The sequence below is a fragment of the Podarcis liolepis genome (genome assembly GCF_965112155.1).
Source record: "Podarcis liolepis genome assembly, chromosome: 5".
NCBI lineage: Eukaryota > Metazoa > Chordata > Lepidosauria > Squamata > Lacertidae > Podarcis > Podarcis liolepis.
Window position 1 is genome coordinate 88,362,326 of NC_139556.1, and position 12,047 is coordinate 88,374,372.

Sequence of the window (12,047 nt, forward strand, 5' to 3'; positions counted from 1 at the left end):
ATTATCTCTGAAGATAGTCACAACGATCTCTTGTGGGGAACCTAGAAGTGTGAACAAGCTGTTACAACTCTGTTTCATAGCTCCTTGGCTAAAGAAGTGCCCTTCTTAATGATGAAAAGCATCCTGAATCTTGCTTGTTTGGCCTCTCAATGCTGGATGAAAATGCCTGAAACAGGCACCGTGGAGACCTGATGCGGCTTTGTAACAGAGAACTCCTTTCCCTCGTAAAGAGCCAGAGGCATGTTAAGGATAATGCAACCCGAAAACAAGATCTTAAGACAGTTCTTTCGTGGTAGTTTATTACCAAATCATCATGTGGTGGAAAGAGGAAACAGCTGTTAAAACAATGTGGTATTGGCTGGGCAAATGTTGACTTTTTCATGGCATCCTGCCTATATCCCTTTCCAGCTAGGTCTCTATAATGGGCCTTGACTGGAACCTACTGTGCTATAGTGATCTTAGCATCCGTAATCATGTCAATCGGCAAGGAGCAAGCCGATAGTTAATTGGGAGACAGAAGTCTCAGCAGTCAAGGATTACAGGTTGTCAATCAGCAGTCCCCTGCTCTCTCGGTCCTTTTCCCTGCCTCTCTATGTCCCTTCCCTTTTTTTCTTAATTTGCATATGGAGAAAACAGTTCTCTCTCCAGTAAGTGGTGAGGACGGCCAATCACAAGGAGCTTAGGAGGGGGGGAAACAAAGTTACAGGCATTGGGAGTTTTGCAAAAGAACTGTGAAAGTGCTAACAGCAAATTTGGTCTACATTTTTCCTGGGGGCCTGCAATAAATCTGTGGCCCTCTCTCAAGATCTCCTGGATTTTTTTATTCACAAACGAATTGGGCAGCCTGGATTGTAGGCTTGGTTGAGCTGTCTCCTGGTGCTTTGGATTCATTTAGACATAGAGTATTAGACAAATTCATGGAGGAGAAAGCTACGAATAACTACTAGACACAATGACTATCTTCTACCTCCACTGTTGGGGACAGTAATGCATCTGAATAACGGTTGCTTGAAATTTCAGAAGGTGAAGAGCATTGCTGCTTGTGAGATTCCCATAGGGATCCATCTGATCACTGTGAGATCAGGATGCTGGACTAGAAGGGCCATTGGCCTTGACGCAGCAGCACCATTCTTCTGTTCCTACGCTTTCTTCATAAGCAGAATTGCAATAGCACTGCATGACTCCAACACTCGAATCTCTTGGATACAACTCCCAAGAGAGTTGTGTGCCCAACCCATCATTATGTTCCTCCATAAGCAAATCAGCTTCTAGCCATGAGAATAAGCTCTGTAAATCAAGACGTCCAATTTCTTTGCAATCTTGAGAGAGAAGCTCAACAACTTTCGGCAAAAAAGCTCAACTACTTTTCTGTCTGGATTTTCACTTTTTGAAATATGGCAACCCTGGTGTAGCACAATTGCTAGGAGGCATTTGTGGTAAGCAAAAAGGATGGAGCCCCCCCCCTTCCTGCTTCCTAGCTGATAAGACTTGCTAGCAATGGGGCCAGACAGAAAGGTGCACTGGCAGTTGCCTTTTGGTCTGCCAGGTATGGGCCACAGGTTCATCACTGACCATCACCATCACTACAACTTGCAATGCTATTTCTAGGGTCCTTGCATGACTGTTTCTGGGTTCCCATGCCTGCCACTTTGGCAGAGTCCCAACAACATTTATTGCTGGCTATGTGTTATGTGTTTCTGGTGATGTGTTTATGTGGTGCTGGAGGAGACTCTTGAGAGTCCCATGGACTGCAAGAAGAACAAACCTATCCATTCTGAAGGAAAACAGCCCTGAGTGCTCACTGGAAGGACAGATCCTGAAGCTGAGGCTCCAATCCTTTGGCCACCTCATGAGAAGAGAAGACTCCCTGGAAAAGACCCTGATGCTGGGGGAAATGGAGGGCACAAGGAGAAGGGGACGACAGAGGACGAGATGGTTGGACAGTGTTCTCGAAGCTACCAGCATGAGTCTGACCAAACTGCGGGAGGCAGTGGAAGGCAGGAGTGCCTGGCATGCTCTGGTCCATGGGGTCACGAAGAGTCGGACACGACTAAACGACTAAACAACAACAATGTGTTTCTGTCACTGCAGGTCCCCATTCATGGCTAAGCGCTTATTTAAATAACATTATCTTAGCTGTGCCTTTAGTACAGGATTGGGGAATCCTCAAGCCCAGGGCTGAATGTGGCCCTTCACATCTTTCTACCTGGCCCTACGGACTCTTCTAAGGGCAGCCATTTTACTGACCTTACCTTGCCCTCTCCTTGTGTCTTTTTGTGTAGCTGGATTGTTCTAACAGGCCCTCTTGCACCTCTGGATGGAAGGGGGTTGATGTCAAAGAGCAAGCCGGCAGTAAATCACAATGCTCAAGTTGGAGTTAACTCTTTATTAGCATGATCTCTGCAGACTTGGCTGGGGGCCAGGCCTAAGCAGCTCATCCCCAGTAGGTCTCACCCCATGAATCAGTTGCCGAGACGGAAAGTCCCCATCTCCTCACAGCCACCTAAGTCCCCCTCTTCTCCATGGCTTTCCCCAAGCAATCGAAGAAAGCACCTATGTACAGCTTGTCCTTGCTCTGCCCGATTCAGCCCTCTCCTGGTTTTGGGAGAACTTGTTGTAGCAGGAGGGGGAAACACCTGTGCCTCTTCCCCCACCTGACTCATATCTGCTTCTTGGCTTCCCTCCTCTCACTCACCTGCTTCAGCATCTTCCTCTAAGCCTGGACTCATCTCTGCCCCAGCCTCTTCCTGCTCAGTTACCTCTTCAGCTTCTGACACCACCTCTTCCCAGTCTCCTCCATCTTCTCCCTCTTCTCCCTCGTAGTAGTTCCACCACTAATCCCCAAGCTCTGAGCCCTCTTTCCTTGGTGGTTCCCCAGTTGGTTCCTCCCACCTTTTCCTCTGCATCCAACCAGTCCAGGACAGGTGTAGGTGTGTGTGTGTGTAGGAAGTAATCTACTATACAAAAGTAACACTTAGCATCCATTGCTTCACTCCTTCCACTCAATTTCGTTGTCCCCAAGAGGGGGCAATGACAATAAAGATATTATTATTATTATTATTATTATTATTATTATTATTATTATCAATGACCAGCATGTGGTCCAGGAAAGCTGCCCAGAAGGGAATAACAGCTCTTGCGCTGAAAAATGTGTGCCCCCCACCCCACCCCTGGCTGTAAGAAGAAAGAAGCAACTCTCAAAATGAAGAGCCCGGATGCAATTTTCTTTTCAGATACATTACGTTTTAGTCACAATCACAGAAGAAGGAAAAATAATAATAAAAGCAGCCATTAGCAAGATTAGCAATATCAAAAACAAAACAAAAAAACAGAGGACGATTATGAATCCTTCACAGAAGGCATATTCACAGTGTTCATGTAGTTGCACAGATATTTAGAATTGTCCCAACCCCTCTGAAAAACACACACACACACAAAAAGATGCAGGCTTGTCTTACTGCTCAGTTAATCCGGAGAAAGTGGTTTGACCAGCTAATTAAAAAGCTAACTTTGTTTTTCTCCCATTATCTCTTCGTCAAGGATGGAGACAAGTAAATTACAATTATTCTTGGCGTCTACAGCTATTTTAAGAAACTGCGATGGTGCAAATGGCCCAGCAACAATTGCGGGGGAAACAAAGACGACAGCATGTTTTGTTTTTACTCCTTAAAAGGTCAGGAGGAAAAGAAGTTCTGGATTCCATTTGCCTGTGTGGCTTTTCATTCTGATTCCGCGCTGGTTGCAGGTTATTTCGATCAATACTGACTTTTGTCCTTCAACCTCGTGGATTCCTGATTCAGCAGGCTTCAGAGGCTTATCAATTACAGCAGCAATGGATGAGTTTTCTGGCAAGTCCTCAAAGTAGTGACATGAGTAGTGGTGGTCGGAACAGGATGTCGTCTTGGCCACACAAGCTTCCTCTTTTACTTATTCACTGAAACATTTATTTTCATCCACATTTGGGTCCCTCAAGGTAGCTAACAATCAGCCATGAGAACAAGTGCAGAAAATTAGCAATCAGTGTTGTGATACAGTATCAGGGATGCAGGCATACCAGTGTAAATAACAGTAGTCAGCTTAAAGCACACAATAGGAGAGAAAATACCTGAAATTATTACTCATGCCAAAAGTGCAGTGGAATAACCTTTCTATATCTCACACCTGAAGGCCAACAGAGAAATTAATCACAGAATTGTAGACTTGGAAGGGAACACAAGGGTCATCTAGTTCAACCCCCTGCAAGGCAGACAAGACTCCCAGGGCAGAGTTCCATAGTCTGGGTGCCACAACCCTGTCCTATGTTTTGGTAGTGGGGAAGCCATGGTGTTCCAGAGGTTATTGAACTCCCAAATTCCTTCAGCCCCAAGCAAGCATGGCCAAGAGATTCTGGCAGGTTCAATCCATGAATAAAGGTACTGAACTTCTTAAAATAAGAAATTGTATGATAAAAATGGATGTTCTATCAGTTGCAATTTTTTTGCATGGTGTTCAGTAGGCCAAGGCTCTGTAAATCATATGGACACTATGTGAAGCTCTCTCGTACCGCTGATATACCTAGTCCAGAATTGCTTGCTCTGACTCACAGAGCTCTCCTGCTTAGCTGCAGGATCAGGGATATGCACATTTTTCTGTACACATTATTTGGTTGGAGAATGGAATAGCAAAATTCAGAGAAGTGTGCATTTCAGAGGAGAGCTGTGGATAGTTTTGAGAAGTGAACGTTAAGTAGATTTGCATTACAGTGCAAACCAGACTGAATTTTCCCCCCATACCCTACAAGGGAAATAACTATATAGATGGAAGCACAAGGGATTCAAAGTCAGCAAAACACTAAGAGCCTAATACAGAAAGGCGAGTCAAGTTGGAATGATTTACCAAGGGGTCCGGACACGCTTCAGCAGCAATAAATAGGCATGACTGATTGTGGGTAGTCAGTTAAAAGGAGAATAAAGAATGGATGAACTGGACAAGCAAACTGAACAGATCCACAGCCAGAAAGTTTGCCATGAGATGCCTAGTAGTTTGCTATGGAAGCCTTCGTAAATCTGGCCGTGTGATATAGCAAGCACCCCTATCTAAGGAGTCCAATGTTTCAGCGTTATTCTATGAATTAATTTTCATAAATTAAATTTAAACAAAATTTAAATTACAGCAAGTTTTGTAGATGGGAGGCACTACACAGGAACATTAATCCATGCCAATGTTAAAATCTTGGTAACATAGCTAGAGCAAAACAGATAGCTTTATGGAGCAAATTTACTATACCAGCTTAAATGGCCGTAAACTGGGCATGAGGTCAGCAGTTGAAGCTGCCATTTGTCTAGGAGAAGAGTTTGCAGTGCCTATAAAATAATCCAAAGGGCCAACCAAGTTCACAAGCAGTCTATCAATGAACATTATCTTGGTAGTCAAGCTGACCGATAATAACACGCAGGCCAGTAAACCCTTCTCTCTGCAAAACCGCATTCAGTGTTTCTTATGGTGAATCTATAGGTCTTCACATTTCTCTGAAATTATTTGCTTTATATTAGTGACGCTACAGTGTGCTTGATGCAACAGTATTCACCGTGAAGCCTTCAGGCTACAAATTCGCCCACAAAACAATCACAGCCCAGATTACAGTAGTGGCCATCCTTTGGGGGTCAGCATTCCGGAAGTGAAGTCGGAAGCACCAGATAATGCCCAAGTATGAGATAGTGTAAATGCAACAGTGCCCTAATGACTCAGTAAGGTTTTACTTCTAGTCTGCTCAGCCTGGGCAGCAGCGTACTATGAGAGTGGCAGACAGGATTGCATGCTTCTCTCCTGTTCTCTTTCCTTGTGCCACCCTTGACCTAGAACGGGGGTCACCAACCGCCTTTGGGCCGGTGGACTTTTTTGGAATTTCAAGAAAGTGCCGTGGGTGCCAGTCACAAAATGGCTGCTGTTTGGGTGAGGCTGTTGAAGATTCATTCCCCGTGTCTGCAGTCATGGGATTTTTGTCTATCACATGATGGTGTATGTTTTGACTCCACAGAGTGGGAAGTGACGGAGACAGGATGTTTGTGTTACTGTGTTCCGTGAAGTGGGACTATTGTCCTAGAGAGAGAGGGAGCCATGTTGCAGTGCTCTGTGTGTGTTTAGATGTAGATAAAGTAGATTAGCCAAAATGCTGAGTTGCTGAGTTCTGTTACGCAACTGCGCAAACTCTGCGGATCCCTAAGTGTGCTGATGTTTCTTGGCATCAGTCGCTGTGATGTTTGGGCTGAAGAAAGCTTTTGAAGCTCCCAAAAAATCAACCAGGAGGGAGAGAACATGCCAGCTGGGCATGTGTCTCTGCCAGGGTCCTACTCGAGAGCAGGGGATCCTAACAGCGGCATCGTGGTTTCGAAGTAGGAGAGGCTGAGCCAGTGCAGTCAGGAACTGAAGAGGAAGAACAAACTGTGTTTCACGTATTGTGGATTTTTGCGGGGTTATGTACCGGGACCTTCCACGGGTGCCATGGCAGGGGGATACTGGCAGATGCCATGTTGGCGACCCCTGGCCTGGAAATATGCAGAATAGCATTGACTGAACTGAAAGCTCCATGGCGACCCAATTCCATCTACAACAGTGCCTTCACATCACAGTAGTCCTCTGAATCAACCCGATTTCCCAGCAATTATCCCCAAAGTCCACTTGCAAATAGCAGCAGCAGCAGCAGAACGAATTCGAAAGCCGACACTTCCTGAGAAATCGTAAGCCATGGGCAGCACGTCACAGAGACATACATTAGCCATGCAATTTTCTCTCCTAAAAGGATGCTGTGCATAAATTATTGAACCATCACGACAGACGTCTAATTCAGCGTCGGCAAAGAAGGCATGTGATTTCTGCCCATGCTATGGATTAGCAGCATGAAATGCCAGGCACTGTATAGCAACTTGAAACTAAGCCGGGCAGCAGGCCTGCCCTTGAGGAATGTTAAGTGTTTTCTTATTTATCAGCATAATGCAAAGCACTAGACCGTCCTCTGCCTAATGAAATTGCTTACTATACAGACAACAAGGTGCTTGAAATGAAGATGGAGGTGCCAGTTATGTTTCAGGTGGGAGTCTATATATATATAAAAAACCCTGTCATAATCTTCTACAGCTAAAGGATACAGTGCAACATCATTTATCTAATTCCCCCTAGCAGGTGGCTGCATATCTCAAATCAGAATTCCCTGTGACTGCCGAATCACAGTCTCCTTTACTGATGGTGGCCTTAAATAAATAAGGTAAAGGTAAAGGACCCCCGGACGGTTAAGTCCAATCAAAGGCGACTATGGGGCGCGGCGCTCATCTTGCTTCAGGCTGAGGAAGCCAGAGTTTGCAGACAGCTTTCCAGGTAATAAATACTACCGCTCAGGCTTTGGGGCCTTGTCTGGACAAGGGAGCAGTCTTCCTTGGGCACTAGCTGCAGCATCTGTCAAGTCTCCTGTTGCTGCAGCCCAAAATACCTTTGTATCCCATGGTGACTGGCTGTGCCCCAGGAAGCCATCGCACCGGGAAGAAGGGGATCCATACCGCAGGTGCTTTGCTAACAAGGGCACGACTTAAATGACGTTATGCAGCACAATGGATAACCAAGAACTTGAAGAAGAGTTTAGACTTGATATCCCGCTTTATCACTACCCTAAGGAGTCTCAAGGGACGTGGGTGGTGCTGTGGGTTAAACCACAGAGCCTAGGACTTCTCGATCAGAAGATCAGTGGTTCGAATCCCCACGACGGGGTGAGCTCCTGTTGCTCAGTCCCTGCTCCTGCCAACCTAGCAGTTCAAAAGCACGTCAAGTGCAAGTAGATAAATAGGTACCGCTCTGGTGGGAAGGTAAACGGCGTTTCCATGTGCTGCTCTGGTTCACCAGAAGCGGCTTAGTCATGATGGCCACATGACTCGGAAGCTGTATGCTGGCTCCCTCGGCCAATAAAGAGAGATGAGCGCCGCAACCCCAGAGTTGGTCACGACTGGACCTAATGGTCAGGGGTCCCTTTACCTTTAAGGAGTCTCAAAGCGGCTAACAATCTCCTTTGCCCTTCGTCCCCCACAACAAACACTCTGTGAGGTGAGTGGGGCTGAGAGACTTCAAAGGAGTGTGACTAGCCCAATGTCACCCAGCAGCTGCATGTGGAGGGGCGGGGAAGCGAACCCGGTTCACCAGATTATGAGTCTACCACTCTTAACCACTACACCACACGGGCTCTCACACTTGGTGTTGACCCTTCATTGCCAGCACCGTTGCTGCTGGGGGACTGTGCACCCTGGCGATCCACAGCGTCAAAAGCACTTTTATGCAAACCAGTGCATTAAACAGTGGGAACTAAGACTGAGCGTTGCCTCCGAATGTTCCAGCCCATACTGATGTAATGGGACGCATGCAAACATTCCAAAACTAGAAGCATTTTCTTGCTGTAAACACAGCACTGAAGAGCTGAGTGTCAACAGACAGACAGTGATCACAGTCATGACCCAAAGTGGCAGCGTGCAGTGTTTTCTCAGCAGTCAATTTACAGAATACTCTCCCCGCCCCACAAAAAACAGGAGTCTAAAGAAAAAGAAATAAATTCTAGCTAGGTAGCCTAGGGCCAAAGATTTAACCAACTGCTATAGCCCACAATCCACCACGGGTGTAATAATTACATTGACAGTACATGCATATTCGCAGCAAATAACTCCGTGTTCTGTGCACAGCTCATGACAGACACATGGGTGCAAATTCACTTTGCCTAGTGCAAGAGGTACTTCCTTGGAAGTGGTGGCCTTAGTTATTGTTGTGGCAAGTGGTTGCCAAACATTCTCCAGTGTAAAAGACAGGTGGGACGAACAGGCGCTTTCTCCCAGTTCTTTATGGCAATGAGTTTCTGAATTCCCTTTGAGGCCATCGGCCAAGCAGAGCAAGCATGCATGGAATAAGTGGCGTCTTGCAATGTGACTTGTGGTCTTTCAAGAAAGTGGCTTGCAATTCCCTTCCTTCCTGGGTTGCTTAATTGCAAGTCCTCTTTTATCCGTGAGCAGAACTCATCAGTTATCGGTTGCTTTCGACGTTTTGCCCTGCTACACTGTTGTTTTCTCTGAAGCTCTTCCACCAAAAGGCACTTTTGGATCGGTGCGGACTTGGCAAAAAGATTCCCATGCAACCACAATCGATTCAGCAGATCTCCAGAGAACCCTGTTTTTGCTTTTTGCTTTCTTAAATCCAACATATGCTGGATCCTTATGTCCAAGTCTCCATGGGCACCATTGATTCTTTTGTCCCGACGGAGGGAAGCAAATTCTCTTCTTGCAGGAAACCAAAGGGGAATTGAACTAAAAAACCATGGATCTTTTTGAGTTCTTCTGCTGCTTTGGCAGGATTTTCGCAAGCGAGCTTCGGCTTAGTGATGTACTCCCGTAACTTGGCCAAGCTAGTTACTTCGTCATTGGGAAGGCTTCGGAAAACCTAATTCAAGAGATGGATGAAGAAAAGGAATGTGAGCACAGAAGTCTTTCCAAAATCCCATCTACACCAGAGACTTATTCAAGGGGCTTAATGGGCACCACCTCTCCCCACGGAACTGCAGGTCTGTGCCAAGGGCTAGGGATCTCAAACAGACAACCGAAATCTGTCAGCTTTGGTTTTTCTCATTTTCCCAAACATATGTTCAGTTCTCCATATTTACATTTCAGTTTGCAAATGTTTCCCCTCACCTCATAAAATAACTCAGCATTTAGTATGGTTTTCTCCTAATATACATGTTTTGCTTAATATATACATTTTTGCAAAGCCGTTTCCCCCAATGCAATGCATTTTGTATGCTATTTTCACAAACATAAGCCTTTTTATGCATACTTTATCCAAGTATGTGTACTTCTGTACATGCTTCTTGGCTGGAGAACTGAGCTGCACAATTCAGAGAAGTACAAATTTCAAAGGATAGCTGTGTTTGGTTCACATATTCTTTGGAAAGCGCAATTATGTATGCTAGCCTTTTAATGTGAACTGAATTGCATTTCTCCCCCCTTCTAGGACTCACATCAAACTACAGTTCCCAAGATTCTTTGGGGGAACCCATGTTAAAGTTCATACACACATTTTGACTGATTTTAAGTTACTCACCCATTCCACTACAGAGGAAAACCTGAAATGTACCCCTGGGTTTCTGCAACTATTTTCCAGACTAAACTGAAAACTACCAAACTCTACTAAATCTAACAGCAGATAAGGGTACAGAGCCCAGCTTCTTGGGGCTCAATGCCCCAAAAGCGGTTACTCTGCCCCTCCCTGCTGCTCAGAGTATCTTGTGGAAGGTTCTAGAAGAATTGCCCCTCCTTTAAATGCCCCACCCACAAAGCGAGGGCACTCTCTATTCTCCTTCATAACTTTCACGAAGGAAGAGTGGAACGCAAGAGTAAATATATCACCTTATCATATATAGTGGCGTTGCGTGCAGCCGTTGCAACCCACACTTCCTTGAAGAATTTGTCGCAAACAGGATCCTGGATATCATTAGGGTCTGTTGAATTGCCAAGGACAACTCTGAGAATTGGGGAAAGATGAAAAAAGAAGGGTATGGGAATTATACACTATTGGAGACATAAAGAATTATGCCCAAACCTCACCACACGACACCTGATTCAGATATCCAAACAGATGGAGTTTGCCCACTTCCTTACTTATTTGTGCTTTGCTGGTCAGCGGCAACCATTTTTGGGCAGAAATCATGTAGGGAGAGATGGACAAATCAGTTTTTCCTTTGTCTCTCTTTTGCTAGTTGGCTGCAGCCATTTCAGGAAGAAACCATGGAGGGACAGCGGGGAGAGACTGAACAAATCACAGATTAGAAATGTTCCCATAGGAATCAATGGAAATTGTGGACTTTTTAAGTGAACAGTTGTTTAATGAATGATCTTCTGGGAATTCATTGTGTTTGGTAAGCAGAACCTGTATGTACTTACTACTGGGCAAACATGGATAGGATTGCACTCCAAACCTCCTATTAGGAAACAATTTATTTTTTCCTTCTTAAGTTGGGTTGCTGCCCTACTTTTAGCAAAGCAGCTTTGGGCTGCGGTGGTACCTGAAACACTGAAGGCGGAGAGACTGAGCAAACCGCCCCGCTTTGTAGTCTTCTCCGTCCATCACTGAAGGAAGGGTGTCTGTATCCTGCACGATGACGGCCATTTCGCTGTCTCTCTTGCCCAGCATACTGCGGTCATTGATGTTAGCAGAGCCTATGGAAGACATTGGGAGGGAGAAAGGAAGAAACACAGAAACATGGTTTGTGTAAGTTAATGCTTTAAAGTGGCTCAAAAGGACCACGTGGCAATTAACCAAAGGACGCTCATATTTCAGATTGCGCTGCAGCACAGATTACGAAACCTATGATAATAATAATTCAATTTATATCCCAGCGCTGCATCTGTCGGATTTTTCGTCTTCACAGAACATATTTGTTGTTGGATTGAGAATAGGATAAGCACTGGCAATAAGTTACCCCTCTTTGTGGTTGTCAAGAGACAGGCATGGAAGCGCTTGCAAAAGGGTTTCTTTTAAAACAATGTTTCCCAAACTTGGGTCTCCAGCTGTTTTGGACTACAATTCCCATCATCCCTGACCCCTGGTCCTGCTAGCTAGGGATGATGGGTGTTGTAGTCCAAAAAAACAGGCCTTTTTAGGAAACACTGTTTTGAAACCTACAAAGGTTGCAACGCGGGTTGTGATGTGGATCCTAATTTACAGAGGAGAGTCCTCCATCTGGTCCTAGTGCAGTTTAAAAGAATCCCCAAAAAGGAAGAGCGGCAGGGAACCTGAAGCCACCCATCACCAGTAGACACACAGGTCACCTGGCCATAGTCTTCTTCACTACAGCAAGATGCATAGTGAAATAAGGTAAAGGTAAAGGAACCCCTGACCATTAGGTCCAGTCATGGCTGACTCTGGGGTTGTGGAGCTCATCTCGCTTTATTGGCCGAGGGAGTTGGCGTACAGCTTCCGGGTCATGTGGCCAGCATGACTAAGCCGCTTCTGGTGAAATCGGTGCAGCGCACGGAAACGCCATTTACCTT

At 45.5% G+C, this 12,047-nt stretch overlaps 1 protein-coding gene across 2 annotated transcripts in view; it reads right to left on the reverse strand.

Moving 5' to 3' along the window:
* Nucleotides 1-8,562: 8,562 nt before the first annotated feature.
* Nucleotides 8,563-12,047, reverse strand: part of PLD1 (phospholipase D1) — a 130,186-nt gene continuing 126,701 nt past the window's right edge. For both annotated transcript variants that reach the window (XM_083503968.1, XM_083503967.1), the window contains exons 24-26: nucleotides 11,060-11,213; nucleotides 10,404-10,518; nucleotides 8,563-9,441 (exon numbers count right to left, since the gene is read on the reverse strand). In XM_083503968.1, coding sequence (XP_083360094.1) covers nucleotides 9,217-9,441; nucleotides 10,404-10,518; nucleotides 11,060-11,213 — 494 coding nt within the window. In that variant the 3' untranslated portion in view covers nucleotides 8,563-9,216. The remainder of the gene's footprint in view (nucleotides 9,442-10,403; nucleotides 10,519-11,059; nucleotides 11,214-12,047) is intronic.